Source organism: Physcomitrium patens, chromosome 1 (assembly GCF_059467195.1).
Source record: "Physcomitrium patens ecotype Gransden chromosome 1, ASM5946719v1, whole genome shotgun sequence".
Classification (NCBI taxonomy): domain Eukaryota; kingdom Viridiplantae; phylum Streptophyta; class Bryopsida; order Funariales; family Funariaceae; genus Physcomitrium; species Physcomitrium patens.
This window is the reverse complement of record NC_143410.1, coordinates 9,545,794-9,564,977: the sequence shown is the minus strand read 5'-3', so window position 1 is coordinate 9,564,977 and position 19,184 is coordinate 9,545,794. Positions and strand designations below refer to the sequence as shown.

At 38.7% G+C, this 19,184-nt stretch overlaps 2 protein-coding genes and 1 long non-coding RNA gene across 16 annotated transcripts; 1 reads left to right on the top strand and 2 right to left on the bottom strand.

Moving 5' to 3' along the window:
* Nucleotides 1–561: 561 nt before the first annotated feature.
* Nucleotides 562–8,482, bottom strand: LOC112279035 (zinc finger CCCH domain-containing protein 8). Of its 13 annotated transcripts, none has more exons than XM_024513688.3 (10): nt 8,183–8,482; nt 5,451–5,653; nt 5,021–5,089; nt 4,407–4,574; nt 3,886–3,923; nt 3,688–3,740; nt 2,838–2,929; nt 1,699–2,589; nt 1,400–1,551; nt 562–1,106 (listed from the first exon to the last, which is right to left on the bottom strand). In XM_024513688.3, exons 1-10 carry the CDS (start codon nt 8,388–8,390, stop codon nt 1,079–1,081), a joined length of 1,902 nt encoding a protein of 633 aa, XP_024369456.1. In that variant the 5' UTR covers nt 8,391–8,482; the 3' UTR covers nt 562–1,078. The 13 variants fall into 13 exon arrangements, with proteins under 13 accessions (XP_024369456.1, XP_024368892.1, XP_024369059.1 ...); XM_024513124.3 differs by having other exon boundaries at nt 1,408–1,551; XM_024513291.3 differs by having other exon boundaries at nt 1,408–1,551; nt 1,699–2,577.
* A 137-nt stretch (nt 8,483–8,619) lies between these two features.
* LOC112279490 (uncharacterized) lies at nt 8,620–10,642 on the top strand. Of its 2 annotated transcripts, XR_016502516.1 has the most exons (4): nt 8,620–8,756; nt 9,036–9,295; nt 9,725–9,844; nt 10,250–10,642. It is a non-coding gene; the product is annotated as an uncharacterized LOC112279490 (long non-coding RNA). The 2 variants fall into 2 exon arrangements; XR_002969043.3 differs by lacking the exon at nt 10,250–10,642 and having other exon boundaries at nt 9,811–10,222.
* A 3,635-nt stretch (nt 10,643–14,277) lies between these two features.
* On the bottom strand, nt 14,278–16,220 carry LOC112289917 (protein STRICTOSIDINE SYNTHASE-LIKE 4). Its single transcript, XM_024535660.3, has 3 exons — nt 16,046–16,220; nt 15,412–15,834; nt 14,278–15,227 (listed from the first exon to the last, which is right to left on the bottom strand). The coding sequence occupies exons 1-3, from the start codon at nt 16,175–16,177 to the stop codon at nt 14,535–14,537; spliced, it is 1,248 nt and encodes a 415-aa protein (XP_024391428.1). The 5' UTR covers nt 16,178–16,220; the 3' UTR covers nt 14,278–14,534.
* Between the last annotated feature and the right edge of the window lie 2,964 nt (nt 16,221–19,184).

The window sequence follows — 19,184 nt, the reverse complement described above, 5'->3', positions numbered from 1 at the left end:
GTAACTTCTTGTCACCTCTCTTTGCTGCCTGCAATAATCTCTCGATGATGAAGTGACAAATAAATTACATTCGCCACAATGGGAGATGCATGAAACGGTTCCAAAAAAATGAAAATCGTCGACGGCCACCACGAGAACCAAGGCCAGCCTGAACACATCATTCTTCAGTCAAAGTTCAGAGACATTATGAATTCGGAGACACTAACGCACGGGTTTGTTTTCGTAACCCACAGCCTCCAGAGTCCAGTGCCAAGTACTAACGTAGTTGTAATGACAGCTATCAGTGATCAAGATCTGAGGCACTCCATCAACTGAGTCTTTAGCAGTAGGTGATCATTTGCATCCACGAAGCTTATTTCAGACCCTTTTTGGTTAATATACTGGGATGGTTGGCAGAAACGAAGCCAAAATTGGGAGAATTCGGAGAAATTGACATGCCGGTCTTGGAGGTAAGCAGTACTGGTTACTGCACGGATTGTACAGACATCTGATGCAGTACGTAGTGCATGCAACACTCACGGTCGTCGTGTGTCAACCACATGCCTTCAAAACAATGCCTCATGTGTGAAAATGGTCGGACGCGTTTAGATTAGATGATACCAGCAACATGATTCGTAATCGAGAAATGAGAGAATAATAGTTTTAAGAGGATAATTGCTCTCAAAGAACGTTAATGCTGTGATAGACTCAATCTGCTCTATCAAGTGTACCACAACACTTCTGTGCAGTACCGTATCGGAGACTAAAGAGATTCACATCGCTTCGAAGGAAGTAGCACATACCAACTATTTGAGCTCTGGAACCTCCGGTCCCCCTTTTTTTTTTTCCCTTTTCCCTCCTGGGTTTGGATTATTGCTGCAAGTCTAGATTTACATTGCTGCCGCTGTGACAGCAGGCACATCAGTACCTGGGGGTAATGGGGTGACATCCTGGCTGTCGGATGCAACACTTGTTGGCATATTCACATCGTAAGAACTAGGAACCTCTCCTCTAGCTTGTTCAACGGCCCTAGCAATAATCTCTTGTGGAGGTGGGTGGTCATACTTGCATGTCTGCCCGAACTTGCATGCCCCTGTCTTCATGTAATAAGCGCAAGGCGTCTCAGTCTATCAAAACAACGACACGTTCGTCAAATCTCCGTAGAGACTACCAATGAAGACAATACTCTCCACATCGAATACAATTCAAACATGGTAAAAAAAAAATTGAGGCATTTCGTATGATGTTAAACATGCTTCAGTTGGTGAACGTAATTGAAACGGGCAAAAAAATTAGCAGCTGAATTTCAAACTCACAGTTACACAGGTCTCCCTGAGCAACCAATTGAAGCTAATGCAAATGAGAAAAAAAAAAAATTGCAAGAACATTTTAAGCTTAAAACTATTTTAAAATATCAGACCTGCTTACCTCTCTTCTGGGTAGACCCGCAAGACTAAGCTTCACTGTCGCTTGATTCTTGGCTGGTTTGGGAATTCCCGAGGGAATACGGTCAGGTGGGTGATGAAATTTGCAGGTAGCTCCAAAACTGCACTCTCCAGTCTTAATGTAGAACTATGTTGTAGCACAAGGAAATTACTTGTCAGAATATTTGTTATGACAAATTGCATGCGTTGTTGCCAACTAAAATACTGAATAATATGCGATGCACATAACAAAGAAACGAAAAGTCAACAAGAAAGATTTATGTGAGGAACATACAGTACAATCTGGTTCGCCAGGTCGTTGTGGATGTGGTAAGCCCATCGACGCCACATACATTGGAGTTACATTTTGATGATAAGCTTGTGCAGCAGCATACGCGTATTCTTGAGAATTTTGGGTAGATGTATAAGCATAATCTGCTGTAGTAGCTTGTCCAGAGACATCTGTGGCATAAGCAGTGGTGGTGTACTGATCTGATGCTGATTGTGCTGGCTGTTCTGTAGAGTAAACGTAATCTGTCCCGTTTTGAGAGGCCTGCTGAGTGGCGTAGACATATTCTAGTTGACTTTGAGGCTGTTGCCCACCTGAGTACGCATACTCAACACCCTGAGCAGTTGTTCCTGGAGGATAAATTTGGGCAGTTTGACCTTGGCTTTGGTTAGGTGTACCTGGAGGAAAAGTTTGAGTTCCAGGACAAGACTGAGGAGTTCCTGGAGGGTACGTTGATGCACCAGTGGTGCCTGGAGGATAGGTTTGTGGCTGAGCTTGGGTAGTTGTTCCTGGAGGATAAGTTTGACAGGTTGTTCCTGGTGGATAGGATTGGACCTGAGATAAGACTTGGGTAGTAGTCCCCTGGGGATATTGTTGCACGATAGTCCCTTGGGGATAGGTTTGAGCTTGGGAGTAGGTCTGAGTGGGTGTTCCAGGGGGGTAGCATTGTGTAGTTGCTCCTGAAGGGTATACTTGCATTGTTGCTCCTCCAGGATAGACATATTCCGTTATAACTTGTTGACCCGGATATGTAGTTGCTGGGGAAGCATACGCTGGAGCTGTGGAGGAGTACGTAGTAGTCACAGGATACGCATTCGGAGCTGTAGTGTATGAGGGTGTTGTACTTTGATATGTAGTTGCAGGATATGCATAATCATGTGACGCCTGCATTAGTTGCTATTCCTCCATCAGAAACAAACATGAGAGTTATCAACGTTACTGCGTTCTCAGTATACGAAAGATAAAATCCCTAGTTATTGGAGTTCTAATATCAAAATCGCATTCTGTTGGCAAGTCTATCCACAAAGATTACGAGTTATCCCAACATAAACGAACCACTAATATCTAAAACTACATTCCAATAATCAGTTACCAGTGATACCGACATCTGCGATTTTCTTTGGTTGATGTTCAGACACAATTACCTGAACCAGTTGATACTGCACACTAGGCTGCTGTGGAGTTTGTACATAAACAGCTTGTTGTGGCTGAAGAGTTTGCCCAGTCCTGCCTCCTGCTACGACCAACAATCAGTGTAAACATCAAACGTCAATTCCTACTTTGTATGAGATTTGATTGGAAACAATCAAAGAAAGCAAAAGGATTTTCAAGGTTCAAATGTGAACTTTACGAGTTTGTACACTTAGTCCACAAGAGAAGTCATTAGTTGCTTTTAGTAGACATGCTAAAAGGAGAAACTGCAGTCTATATCATTGTGCAGCTCCTTGCGGCCCTCATACCTCTCCGCGACATTCCATTAGGACTTGCATAGAATGGATATGAACCAAACCAATCAAGGTAGTGGCACCCATGTAATTACTACTACTCGGACTTGCGGATGCGACAGAAGCGCAATTAGAACTTACACGAATTCAGATTCTGTATGCTGAGGTTAACATACAAAGGGCAAAGAGAGAGTTAAAACCGTAATGAATACAGTGACACAGTAAGTAGACAAGAGGACAACAAAAAAGAATGAAAATATGTAATTCTTCAACTTATGAATTCAATGATGTATTGTAACGGGGATAAAATCGTTAGACCTTTCATTATATAACAACAAACAGGTGTTAGAGCTGGTCTAAAGTAGAGATTTTCTATGATTTAATTAGTGGTTTTTAGCTACTTGCAAGTGCTAATGCAATCGCAGTGGAAATTCAACCTGAAGTGCTAAAACCTAGGAGGCGACTGCGCTTTTGACTCCTGGACATTTTTGAACAATTTACATTACAAGTGGGCTGCTAAGAGAAGAGATTTCAGGAGAGCAAGTTTTACCGGGCAGTAAAATTTCTGGATGATTATAACGGCACGCGGTACCATACTTACAACTGGTTCACCCCCATAGCCACTCCTTTCATGTTAGAGCGATTCGCTTCATAAGTTTTGACACAACTGGACAAAACGCTGAAAATATTGGGATAGTTAACCACAATGGAATGTCTCAGATACAAGAATTTAGCATGATCTACGCACCTCCCTGTTTTGCCATAGAAAACACAATTGCCCTCTCCCTGCACATTACGAGCACAAGCTTGGGCGTTTTAAATTTTCCGTAATCTAGCTTGCTAGCTGTGATTCAAAACTTCGATGATGAGCTCTGTAAATAAAAAACTTACTAAAGGTGAGCGTACTTACTCAGAACTTAGTTACCATGATGGTTACTTCGATCTAGTAAAGAAAAGTTATAAAATCATAAACCCTAAGCCAATATGCTAAGTGAAACGCCAAAACCAACCAAAAAAGTTTGATTCATCTATGAGGCTCTTGTAGTAATCAATTTGGTACATTAAAATGATACCAGAACGGCAATGTTTAAAATGAACTCTTGAAAACTGTGCGACTTTCACCGACCTGAACCCGAAACTAAATGTGTTCTAATTCTTTCCTATGAGGAATGTATTCTGACTTATGCCGAAGCTTTAGATGTTTAAATTTCTGTAATTAACAGAAATAGGAATAGGACATGTATCAAGGACGCGATGGCAGTCACTCACAGGTCTCAAGGGTAATCCTTTGGAATTAAATGTGGTTGCTGGATTAATAGGAGCAGCTTGATTCACAACAGAGGATTGTTCATCGGTGTTGCTTGATTCAAGCTTCTCTTTTGGATGGTTGAATCTACACTTGGACCCATACCTGCACTCCCCTGTTTTCATAAAATACTGCACAAGTACAAGTTGCACATTCTAATCAAATCTAAAAGACGTAGATATAACAAACCATTCTGAAATTTTCACACCAAACCATAATGAGAGCTTCAGTTTGGGCAGAGGGCAAATAGTGATGTGAAAGTTTCATAATGATTTGTCGTCTGTCCAATCTAAAGAAGCCATCCAGGGTCAACTGTGCCGCCTTGAAGAAAATCCCCAGAAAAATTACTCAAATGAGTTGTCACCATATAATAAACCACTACACGATGCTAGGTTGAAAGTGACAAGAAAGATCATCTTCGCGGGATACAGTTTGAAAGCGTAAAAAGAGCATTCAGCGGTTTTGAAATGATAAAATATTTCAGGTAATACCTCCGCAGCGCGTTTTACGATAAACATCATTTAGAGAATGCAAAGAGTAACAACTCATAAATGTAAAAATTGTGCTTTAGGCTCACCGCACAATCTGGCTCTGTAGGTCTTTGAGGTAGAGAACTTGGATCTACAGGTGTTCCAACAGCTGTTACCTGGTCACCCGTACCAATTCCTTCTGATTAGGTTCACAATCTTATAAGCACAAGGCACACACCAAATGCAGAGAGAAGTACTTGGTGGTTCTTCAATTGCCAAATCATCCGCTTTAGTCCGATAAAACGGAATCCAAGAAACAATCAGTACTACTAGTGCGTAACGACAGGGTGGGAATGTAATGGCACATACACAAGTTTTCCTTGTATAATTGCCTACATGGAGATGGAAATTTTGGTGATACTCAAAGCTGCAATTTATTCGTGGATAATGCATAGCAACTCGAGACAGGAATACACAATCATTCAATAGGGTAGAAAATCTACAAGCATAAATTTTCACTAAGGACAAGTACACCACCTCCTTCCAGCTGGGAATGCCACCGGCAGGCACCCACGCTGGATGATCATACCGGCATGTGACACCAAAACTGCATGTGCGCGTGATCATGTAATAAGCACACACTTTCTCCCCAGGTCTCTGTGGGTACAGACCATTTTCTCCTGAACAACCCGCACTGTCCGACCGGGGCTTCTTATTAGGTCCGATCGTATCAGCAGTAACTAAAAAATATAATCCATGTGATATTTTGAGATTGTAGTAGGCAATCAATCCAAAAAAGGATAAAGAGTAAATGGATGGCGACAAGAAGATACAACGAGAAGGAATAAGGTGAAGGTTACATCATACAGATTGTAGTAGGTAGTGCAGAACACCGACGGTAGGACGATAGTAGCGTAAATATATACGTAGTAGCCATCCAGTATAGTTACATTTGCAAGCACAACAACACCCAAGGTCAGACTTTGTCCCGAACAAGCATCTAGTGAAAAAGCACAGACCAGCATGCTCAGGGTTGTAAACAAAACGAGTTAGACCTTAGAAAAAAGACATAAGAAATCCAGATACAAAACATGATGGTTCTGTAAATAAAAAGGGATGTACCAGCTCGCATTCAGTACAAAACGGAAACAAGGACATATCACCAAGTTAAACTTCTGTAAAACAGTTCCCAAAATAACATGCATAGTGTCTAGTTACCACAATCCCCACCTCAATGGTCACAACCTCAAGATCCTCAGCAAGGTGCACCACCTCAAATTCAAGAACAAACACATAAAATCTATCCAATATGTAACCTGGCTGTTGAGGGGTAACATGTAGCCAATTTTATCCTAACTATTGAAGGGTTTAGTCGTTCAAAGCAACTCCGCTCTAGCCTGACAACTTTTTCATTTCCAGCTCTTCAAATATGCCCTTTTGGTAATAGGACACCTAACTGCTATAAGCAACATAGAATTGCGGACTGGTGCAAGTTTAAAAAGTGGTACGGGGTCGCCCTTCTGCAAAAGAACTAAGGACAACCAAGCACAAAGGACCCACAGATTTTCATGGTGTAACAGGAGTTGGCGTTACGTGTCACAGAATCGAACATACCAGTCATGCAATCAAGTCACTAAACATCTTCCCACAACGATTGCGATACAGCTAGCTCTATGCTTCGTTGGTAAATTCGTAGCACTCTTAAAGAATCAATGGTAAACACAAATTGAAAACCTAATTTTAAAGACTCTTAATGCATCAGGACGCTTGGATTCTTAGCAAACACTTTTCAAATCGTAGAATAGGAAATATCTTGATATTGTTCCAAGATAATTTTCAAAGAAACTCAAGAAAATTTCTGGATGATTGATTCAGCAACAAACTAGACATCCTCACTTTTGCACCACTATCATTGCGCATAGATTCTTTTCGGCGGCACAAGTCTTACGGCATCTGGGAGATGTTATACACAAGGTTCAACACCGCTAGTCATTTGATCCCTCACATATCTCTCTAAGCCTTAAAAGTACTAGAGTTGTTTTGGTGAATAAGTTGTATGCATAATTAATGAAGTTAAAGGACTGTGGTAAAATTACATAGGTAGTTCTAATCAAGTGTCAAATAGAGACTTTGCAGAAGGTTAGTTCACAGTTTGATGTATCAATGATCACCAATAGAGACTTGAGTAACGTACAGTCACTCAATTTTGGGTAGGTAAAATCTAAAAGGCTCAGTAAGGAGAGGACACACTCATTCGCAAAGAAAATGCTCGATCTTGTAATACCTCTAAAATCTCAAAGAAAGAAAGCAAGGGTTTGAATAGAAAACAAAAAAGTTTAAATAGATGTAAGTACATAATTTATGCTCATTCCCTGCACAGGATATTCATGGACAGGATAGAGTATCTGCACGTCTTCTGGCTACTATAACCATGAATTATATAAATTTCACCGGAAAAAAAACCAGATATTCATATTGTATCTTTATTGTAAATTCAGACAAATAATTTGGTTGAAGTAAATGAATAGCGTTCTATATAAAAGAATTCACAGTTTTACATTACAAACGTATTTGTAATATCATCTAGAAGGGCCTCGCGGAAAAACAATGTTACGTCATATGATATCTACACTCGGAGAAGCTGTATCAATTAACACTGATCTATAATCATATAAGGTAGCAGAATTCTATTAATGCTCTTAGTAGTAGCGTACAGTAGCACATCAGGGCAGCAACGATTGTCCAACAAAAAGTTAAAAATATCCCTCAAACGAAGAAGAAATACTCAAACTGGCACACTAAGACGACCTGAAAGGATCAAACCACCACGCGAAACCAAACACTATTTTTCAAGAAGCACGAGCAACTTACTCAGTAAATCTTTCAGCATTGTTTCGGAATTTTAACAAAAACGACTCCCAACTGAAAGTTAGTTATACTCTTGGCCAGACATAAGGAGGGAACACCAGGTACAATAGACGAAAAGACAATCAGTAATAAATCATACCCAAAACAATGCACAGATTCTTTCAATTACTCGCAATTTTTTTTTAGACAATCCCTTGTTAACTCCACCGAAAGAATCGATGCATCGTCTTCGTGGTGAGATTATCCACAGAAATCGTACAGATGACAGCGTTGCATTTCTCACGGGCCGATTCATCAATTCAAAAGCATGAACACTCAAAACTCAGACGTATCGAAGACACACTGTAGAATAGAAACTAAGATCGCAGAATTACGTCGCAGAGTGGATTAGAATCGTGTACCTTCGTCGGACGACCGCTTTGCAGCACTATCGGCACAGTGATCCATCGCACTCGCGCCAGGAGGAGGAGGACCAGAGCCCGAATACTGCCCAGGAGTAGTATATGTCGTCGTCGTCTGCGGCACCTGGTGCGTGTAATATTCATATTGCACAACCCCGTGCGGCGGAGTCGCCATGGCGTACACTACTTGCTGGCTCGCGGTCGCCATAGCCAAACAGTTGCAGCTCCAGCTATGGCGCAGCGAGACGAAAACACGCAAACCATAATCTAACTACATCGCCTTCTTGGTCACTCGCCCGGCTCTTGAATGAATCGAGAAATGAAACACCGTCCTTCGGTCGCATAAGCCCCTAACGTACCTCCTTCTCCATCCGATGGTCGCCAACTTACAGTCCTAGCCCCGCAACTACCCTGCCAGTTTGAGGGTCATGTACAAAGGGTGACTTCTCGTCGTGGTTCTCGTCTAAATTGTCCGTTGCTGCCAATTTGTATGAGAGAATGAGAGCTCTGTCTACTCGCTATGCTGCCGCCGTGGAGCAGCTTTGATATGAGCCAATTTGGACGCAGCGAAAAGGTTTTTTTTTTCCTTATTGGAGTTATTTGCTTCAGCTTAGATTCTTACTTGATTGACTTTCAGATTTGAGGTGCACTGGTGATCGAATAGGAGAAGGAGACGAGCGTCAAGTTTGGGCGGATTTGAAGGATTCGACTCTCTCAGGGTTGAGTTTCTGCGTGTGTAGTGGCTGTTAATTCTTCAGTTGCAAGGGGTGAAGAAAGGGTCGAGTACAGAGGATGGAGTTATGTCTGTGAAGTGTGTGTCTGAGAGTTATAATTGGGCTTGAATTCGGTGCAGAGTGTTAATTTTGTATGTGCAAGTTCGATGTGTTGGAGCTTGGAAGCTCAATAGGGCAAGGCTGTGGACACCGTAAACCAGCATCCAGCTCGCCAAATTTGGGGCTATGGCGCTGGTCATGAATTCTCATCGCTTGGAGCACACGTTAAGCGCATTGATGATTCAATTACGGAGACCATACTGTGCGCGGAGAACGTCTTTGGAGAATGTGTTCGTTCCCTCGGCAGTGAATCTTTCCAGCTTGGAAGTTCCGTTCTAAGGTATGGAGAGCGAGAACTACAGTGTCGTTGATTGATACTTTGCACATTGACTGTCTGTGCTGCCGTAAGTCATGCAGCCTCAAAGTCCCTAGAAATTTTTCGGTCTACACGAGAAAGTACAAGATTGTTGCCGCACCCCCTAAACCGAAAGTCATTGTCCATCATGTTACTTCCTAAATTTCCAAGGATTTCAATTGACAACAAGTATGCGAGTTGTTTGCTATGAGTGTTGGATTTTTTTCTCAGTAATTTCGAACCCATAATTGTTAATCAATTTGAGAATCGTCGTCCTCAAGTCTTGAAATCGCAAGACTAATGTCAGTGCTTGTTTATGGTTTATTGTTCTCTGTTCAGTCGAATATATATTTTTCACTTTTCATTTTCATTTCTTGTAAAATCGTGCGGCAAATGAAGTTAGTTTGATTTCAGGTTCTGGGGTCGAGAATAACTTCAGTATGCCAGATGTCTACGCCTCTGCTACGCCTAAGTGATGGAGTGCGCTTGTTTGCTTACAGAATTATACATTTCTCAGCTGCTGCTTATGGTGTGGTACGTCTGAGCCTTACCAACCGATTTAGAATATGTGCTCTAGGTATGAGATCCCTGGTACAATTATGACTGGTTGATTGATTATCGATCTTTTCGGGGAATTATGATCTCTTTATCCGTAGCGTGTGAGACTTGCATTTAAGTGATTATGAACGCCTCGGGCTTTTAGAACCAGGGGCTACAATTTTTCGTACTTGTCTTTCTTTTTGAGCTGTCTTCAAAGCGCAGCGGGAGGAGAAGAGAAACTTGCAATGCAACTTGCAAGTGTGTTGTGAATATTAGCAATATTTTCTGGCGGTATTTAAAATAGCATGTCCCTAAAATGCACGTATTTGAGGCTATTATGTTCTGAATATGTCAAGCTATGGAGGTTAGCTATTGACTCCTGTTCTGCTATCTTTCCAGAAAGTTCATTAACGCGGTGAGTGTTGGTAAAAGCTCCTAAATTATATGGCTGGGTCTATGCTGAACGAGTTTAAGTTTCGGGGACCTTGCAAAAAATCTTGGTGCAATGGCTTCATACTCAGCGTACTGATGGGCGGCTTACTTGGCCTAGGTGGCTTGAGGGTAGGAACTCTGCGATTGTTTTCCTGTCATATTAAACAGTTCCGCTAAATTTTTTTGAGCTTCAATATAGTGGGTCTTGTGTGTAGACGAACTTACTTTTTGTTCCGAATTTGAAAGTGCTAAGGCGTGGTCTTTGCTAGAGAGATGTCTTTTGAATCTGATGGCTGGATTTGTATGCTAGGGAAAATTGTTTCCGTTCATTTTTATTTATATTTTTGTTCGCGAAGACAATTGCGACTGAGCAGGTTGTGCTGATCATCGATTGTCACCAGTGTAGGTCATCACTGCGTGCTAGTTAAACAGGTGATAGAATCCATCACGCCGCTTTTGGTTAGTTATAATCTTAAGTACGATGGCGATAGAGGTAGATTCCATAACTAAGTCAGCAGAAATATGCATTAAACTTGCAAGGTTATATATGCTTATTCTCGTTTAGAAAAGTGGTAGGTCATAAATACTTTCCAATCTACAATAGAAACAGAAGCTAAGCATTATAAGCTATCAGTTATCACGATGGGATCAATGTTCTAAGTTGTGTGAGGAAGCTACCATGTTTCATATTTCGTAATTGGGATTGTGAGCGACGTTGGCATTCTAAGTGCTGACAGTGTGGATGATTGGTTTGATAGTTAGAAATTCCATTTCTCTGCTACGGGAGTTGTAGTTGCCTTCCATTTCTCTGCTACGAGAGTGGTGGTTTTTAGCAACTGGATGGAGAAGAAAAGCTGCACAAGAACTTCCATCTTTACAGGGCAGCCCTTTGTCTTACTGATTCATCACAGTCCCTGCTCTAGAATCTTTCATTTTTTTGCGATTTGTTCTGTTGCCTGCTTTGCTTGGCAGGCAAAAAATATTTGCAGCCCATGCTTCAAGTCATCTTGCTCTTTTCAAGAGCCTGAGTTGTGGATTGAAGGCACAAATAATTCCAACCAGTTCTTGCTCTTCTTCTTTGAATATTTCATAGAGGTTGAGTCAATCTAACCCTGTATAGCCCATTGTTAAAATATACTTCATGCCGGCCTTTAACACCATCTATGCAGTTCGATACTTCGTTAAGACTCTATGCAGGTTAATCAACTGGGAAATGTAGGAGATGAATCACATATGCTATCAACGGTAGTGGCTATTGAAGAGGCGATTGTTTCTCTTTGCTTTTAGATTTACTGTTCAGGAAAAGGATTTTAGCTGTATGGTGCGGATAACTAACATTGAAGCTGTTGTAATGTATCTGTAGACAAGCCAGTTGAAGTCTTTATTGTAATTGATCACTCTGAACTTGCACTTGCTCAAAAGTGGTTATTATAACCCTATTAATTGGTTGCTTACCTAAATTCCATCACCAGCTGGGCTTACGATGAGAGGTATTTGACGTTGATTTGTACGGAGAGAATAAAAATGGTGAAAGATAAGTTCAGAACTAAAACAACCGACGTACCTTTATTACTGCGTGTGATGTGATCTAATTTGGAAGGTAGAGACGGTTGCAAACTGCAGTATGATCTCAACATTACTATTCTGGGATCATGGCTCACACTTCTCTTTTTTTGAGCACGTGTAGAACTTTAGTCAGTCTGGATGTCGTGACCCCTAAAACGTGTAATCTTGTTTACTTGTCTCCATTTCCAAAAAGTAGAAGCAGCCTAAGCAGCAGTGGAGCATTAAATGACCAAGTTGCAGTGGATCATCATCAAAAAAAATGATCAATGTCCAAAAGGAACAAAATAATAATAGAAAATAAACTTAAGAGGTTTTAATATTTAGAAGATAAGGTTTTAATATTTAGGGGTGAAAGTGAGAGGTCACAATTTTTAAATCTTTTGATTGGGTATAATATAGAAACATAAACATTTTTTATGTCAATTCAAAGGTGTGGCTGTATCTAAAATTTAAGAAACTATAGTGTGGGTTGTTTAAAACAATCATTGAAAAAAAATCCAATTTGATTTTTATAATTCTTGTAAGGTGTCTATTACAAAGATTGATTCTTGTAAGGTGTCTATTACAAAAAACTCCAATTTTATATATTTTTCATAATTATTAATATCAAGAGATGTGAAGTGATACATTGAACTTGGAATATGATTTGATGAATTAGGTCATGGCTTCTTTTCAATTTATACTACACTCAAAGAACAAAGATTTAAAAGAATATATTTTATTTCATGAGGGAATCTTTTAGAAAGCTTTTGTATCATGATCTTTAAAAGCATGCTACTTGGTATAAAGACACATTAAAAATACACCAAATAAAAAATACATAAATCATATTGAAAACATATCACAAGGTTCAACCATCTCTAAAATAATTTATTTTTGAAGAGTAGTTGTAGAGCATGTAAGAAATATCAAAGTCAAAAGACAAATAATTAGACAAAATTTTCAAGACTATCAATAGTCCTTTGACTTATTAATCAAGACTATCAACAAAAAATTTAAATTGGACCAATTTTTTGCCCATGTTTGGTAGATTTAGAACAATTATTTTAAGGTGCTGAAGCAAGAGCAAATATTCTTTTACATTGTGGTGATAAACAAATCAGTTTGGTAAAATCTCTTAAAATTTCTAAAGAAGTATGGAATAAGTTCAAATCCACACTTTTCGTAAGTTTACGACTGTCGAGGACTAGGGAGACTCAAAGATTCGAGTGAACCATTAAACCATAACAAACTGTTACATAGCCTTGATATACAGTGGCTTGGTGGAGCATCGGCGGATGTGTGATGAGGCCCAAAAACGAGTGCAACACACTTTTGGTTCAGCTGCAATTAATCAGACAGAGTAATAAGATTTCTTTCCTTGCTTGGGAAAGGAACTGCACAAACTTGCTTGCTGTGTTACTCGCATATTCAGTTTGCAGGCATTTCTCCACAACACGAGTAAGACTCGGCTAACCAAAGCTAAGTGTAGAACTCTTTTGTCTTAATCGACTGGAATAAATATTTTGGTTCATGTCAGCGATGGACTCGCTGCGGCAGTTTTCTATTAATTTATAGACCTTAATTGGCTTGCAAGTTTAAACCTCCAGAGCGGTGATCTATGATCCGATCGAGGCGCGTATACGGAATGCTGAAACATCATGTTCATGGTGCAACTCCCGTCTTGAAACCTTCCTCTTCGTATTATCGTGCTCAACATTGCGTGCGTGTTGGGAAATTCAGAGGCACGAAATCAGGTAATTTGATGTTCATTTAGAAAGATGAGCTCGATGATTTGTTCCTTGTATTACTATCTCGTTTCCTTGTAAAACGTTCGGATAATATCTGTAAGATGCGTCATGCGATGCAACTGCGTCTGAAACACTTCCCGTTCTTGCCCATCTCATGTCGATACTTATCATCGATCAAGTCGATCGCAGGACCAGAATTTGGTCTCATCTTGTGCTGAAATCTAGGATGGAGATGATCCCAAGCTGGAAAATTTCATTCCGGCCAGCCTACCCAGCTGTTGGGAAGTGGAAAAAACTGAGCTTTAACAAAGAAAAGTGGAGCTTCCTCAATCATGATGAGATTCCAAAGTAACAATCTGTTAGGTGAACACCCACTCCTGTCCAATCTGAATCACGTCACGTACAGCCATACCGTTCATGGCTGTGCATGGCGTTCAAGTTCTGCAGGTATTCATCATTATTGTAGGCCAAATTCAGTGAAAAAGAGGAATATCCCAGTCGATAGATTTCGATCTGACAATCCTGGTTTGTGCGTTACACTGCTCCCGACATGTAGAAAGGATGATAAACAGATCCATGAAACTGTAACCTATAGCAGGTTGTTCGTGGATACATTGTAACGTGGACTACAGCTTTAAACACTTCATGGTACTATACAATCATTGTTAGTGAAACCATTCGTTTCGTGTGAGAGGTATATGATGACCACCACCAGTATACTTTATAAACATAACTTTCTCACTTGTCCTATTCATGAGTTTCTGTAACGCTGTAGAATTTCTGGTAGATGTCGAATCTAAACTAGCTTTGCAATTCAACCCTTCACAAACATGCTGGTAGAACCTAATTAAAAGTTATATTTGATTATTACCTGAACAATTTTATCTCCGAAGCGCATAATGGGCACAGATGGAAGACTCTTAATCCTGAAATCAAGAGTCAAGGCAAACGATGGGCTATAGTTTGACGCGACCCACGTAATCATCTCTCAATCCACCGACGTACACATAACCATCCACCTCAACTCCACCCGTCGTGAAGCCTACAACCTTTCCGGTGGGATCCTGATACGACTTCACAGGTGTTCCATTGTTGTCGATGACCAACACTCTGCCCATCTTGTTAGAGTTGTCTACTGCACCACGAACACTCTCGTACAACGCCACAAACTTCTTCAGCCAAGGAGTCTTGAGGAAAACATCTAGAGCAGCATCTCGCTGGCCGACAATGCCGATGTACAAAAGCTCCCTCTCGGAGTCATAGTGGACGTTGTCAGGGAATCCTGGAAGATTCTCATTGATGATCTCGATGCTGCCCTTCTTGTTGCCTTTGAGGTAGTACTTGGATATCCTAGCCGCCACAGTCTCTGCGAAAACCAAATACTCGTCGTCCTTGGAAAGGGTGATACCGTTGGCCATGTACAAATCTTTTCGCAATATGCGGGAGGTTTTGTCTTCGGGATTGTAAACAAGCAGGCGTCCATGTGGCCTGCTCTCGAGATTATCCAGTACGAAGTCGTCCAAGGGGTATTTGGTCGAAGCATCTGTGAAGTAGATGAGTCCGTCTTTGGCCACCGCTACTGCATCAACGAAGTTCAGCTTCGTCCCTTCCACTTCAGTTACCAGAACCTCAACACCTTCATCGGTGACCTGCAATATCCAAGCTCCAGAATAGTATGAGCACCAAGGATTGTAGCATGATCCTATCATGACCCCATTCCGATGCTGCTTGAAAATCTTTAAGTAAAAGCTATAGAGCGACCGAAGGCGATGCAAATTCTGAGCAGTTTGCTATGTAAAAAGGCTAGTCTAATGAACTAGTTCAGGGACTCACCTTCAGTAAGCCAGTAGAGGGCTCACAGACTAAAACCTCGCCATCGTTTCCAACAGCAAGCCCTAGAGGTCGCCCTCCTACATGCTTCCAATCCTCGACAGAGCCGTCTGCCAGGTAGAGTTTCTTAATCCAACCATCAGAAGTGCTTACGTAGAGAAACTTGCCACTAGGGTCTACGATTATATCCTCAGGCTGCAGCAATTTTCCGGTGCCAAGCTTTTCAACACTCTGTAGGAGAGTGTTCGGCGCGTAAACACCTTCTGCCTTGGGAAACGGGGCAAGAATGATAGGCACCGCGTCGATGGGGGATTTTCGATCAACGTATGAGTAAAATGCTGCTGCGATAAGAGCAAGGACTAATACCAGCACGCTAGCCAGCACCACCATTGTGGATCGAGACTGGTTGAGTGCACAAGCTAGCCTCTACAAAGCACGTGAAGAATAGAAGCGTTAGAGTTGCAATTGAAGCACTAACAACATTCAAACACCTCACTTTTCGAAAAAAAAAACGTAGCCTGTATCTGCAACTCATTCCGAGGATAACACATTCCTTTCATCGAACAAGCATTACTGGTCTTACCGACCAACACGTGAATCTAGGAATAAAGGATTTGAGCGAGTGGAAGAAACAAACATATATAGATGGCCGGGAGCTCCGAAAGACTTGTCGTGGGTGCGACGGTAGCCCTAAGCTTTCAGAGTGCCAGATACTAGTTGTGAAACTGTTGAGAATGTTTAGAAAGACACAAGAGGAATAGTAAGTCATACACACAAGAGGGTTTCTAAGGAGAGAGAGCTTCACACACAAAAATCTATTGATTTGGTTGTGTCTAGTATACAAGAAGAGAAAAAGGGGAGAGGATAAACAGTACTTCTCCACTTCTCCACTAGACTCTAAATACTGTAGCTATGGAATTTACTGTATTCTACAGTAAATATTATAGAGGGCACCCGCTATATTTAATGATCTCAACAGAAACAAAACACAAAAAAAGGAAGATAGGGTCATGGGAGGATGAGGCAGGTTGGAGGGCGGGCAGGTTGGAGGTTGGGAACTCAGAACCCATTCATCATTGGGCCCGAACTGGTCCATATTCACATGGGTGTTGAATGTTGTTCAGGGGATGCATCTCAATCCCAATTTGCAACCATCACTCTTGCTTCAAACATTTTTTTTTTTTTTTTTTTTTTTTTTTTTTTGTTGTCATACTTTTGCCTCCAAGAAGAATTTTTGCAATTTAAAATTTTATATTCATTATTGTTTTCTCAAACAAAGATATTTTATAAACAAGGATTCATCATTGATTTTCTTTGTATTTACTTTGTACAAGAAATGAAATATATATTGGCTATATTTAGTTTATTTCTTTTTTGTAATAAATATTTAATTTAGACATACTCTATTAAAAAGATTACAAAATTTCTCTTTAAAATATTATTTTGGTATAAATATTTTATAGATTTATTTTTTTAAAAATTATTTTACAAATCATAAATGTTTTCTACAAGTATCATGTATCTAAGTAATTAATCAATTAAAAATATGCAATAATCATAATAGTGTGGTTGTAAAAACAACCACTAAAATAAGTCTTTATTATATACAATGATAAATACCAAATATGAAATATCATCAAATCAAATAAAATCAAATCTTTAAATAAAGCTATGTTGGGGTAGAGAGAATTTGCCTTAAGAAAGTGTTGGACTTTTGGCTGTGACTAATTGCTCAACCAAGACTCAAGATAAAAAAAAAAAAAAAAAAAAAAAAAAAAAACACCAAGCTTATGTATAAAATTGTCTCTATATGAACAATTACATGAATATGCAAGCCCTAAGTACCAAAGATTACCAAAAATGTGTTAAAAATATTATAAAACCTTGTATATCCTTAATGTGAATTTTTCTTGAACTTAAACAGCTTATATCTCATGATCGGACATTCAAAACAAATCCAAATTTTACATGAAGTACTTATGTACTTTTAACAACTATCACAACAAATTTTAACTGCAAATTCGTTACAAATCTCAAGATATTGCCAAAATCCTAACAATAGCTTCAATTCCTTGCTTACATACATCCTTATATAAATTTCTTCATATCTCACAAAATAAGTATTCAAAAACCATAAAATTTTAACATATAGCTTTTTAACCTAATAGTACATATTTTTAAAAATTTTAAACAAAAAATTCATCTAGAAACTCAAGATAAGGCTCCAACCATTAGTATTAACAAAATGACTCACTTAGTGCCTTTGAATTACATATATTGTCTTCAATGCTCTATAACTTCTTTATAAAAACTCTAAATGCAAAAATTCTTTCAGAAGAAATCTAGATCTTGAAATCACCCTTGTAGTCGCTTCTCTCAATCTCCAAGATCTATCATAAAATTCCTATTATGACTTAAAAAGATACCTTAATTTAAAATGACTATAACTTCATCACTTTAACTCCAAATCCTCTAAACTTTAGTCACAAATTGTAGTCCGAATTCTAAACCTTACAACCCTTGCTTTTGATTCTCGAATGCTGCTTCTAAAGTCACCAAAACCTTTGTTATGGTTGTAGATAACTTGTTGAATGCCTATTGGGCATGGCCTTTGACCAATAGAGATAAAGATCTTTACTTTTAGCCTTCATCCATCCATACCTTGCTTTCATCCTTCCAAATAAGCTTCTTAGAGGTTTGAATCTTCATCTTTGAGGCCTAATCTTCTTCTTGAATTTTATACTAAATATTTCCATCATACATATTTTAAACATTTTAATCAACATAGATAAAATCTCAAAATAATTTTTCTTACATCAACTCTCTTTAAATTAACCTACTAACCATTTTAAAGTACATCAATATTTATAAATATATTATCTATTTTAGTTAATTTTCATATACTATAAAAAATTATAATATGATAGCACTGTAAAGTACCAAATTTTGTATCCACATTCTTAATGAAAATCTAAATCATTGAAGAACAAATTTATATCTTGGTCAACATTGCATCCTTTTATAAACTCCCTACTAGGTTTGACAATCTCCTTGTTGCGAGTCATAAGGGGATGTGCAATAATTTAATGTAATATCATAATAAAAAATTATATATAATTTATTTTAATCATAAATATTTGAAAAAATTATATATAAAAATTATATAAAATATATTTTATTTTCTATTTTTTAAAATATTTATATTTATTTATAATTTTTTTTTATAAAATATAATTTTAAATTAGTAATTTTTATACATTACAATATGGTTATGCTATATTCCATCTAGAACTAGACTTAAACCAATTCTCCTACTATTTCTTTGAGTCAATCAATTGAATAGAGAGGTTTCTATAATATATAGTGACAAAGTTAAAATACTCTAAAAGTTGTATGGACTTGATTGTTGATATTCTTATTCTACTGACAAAAATCATTCACATTCATCTATTACTAATAGAAAGTCACTAATTAGCTAAATAGATTATAATAATTATATTTAGATATTAATTATATATAAAATATATTTTTCTTATATCTTATTTTTTAATTCAATTTAATATATTTTATTTCCTCTTTTAATTAATAATTAGCTATTATTGACTTGCAATATGGTAGCAAAGTAATTTTAGACCCTCGTGCTTTACTCCTTTTCAAAAAATTTAATTTTTCTTTCTTCTACATAATTTTTAATCGTCATTATAGAGTCGATTACAATATGTAGAGATATTCCTACGAGGTCTAACTACAAGGAATCACAAATTATGTTATTTGGT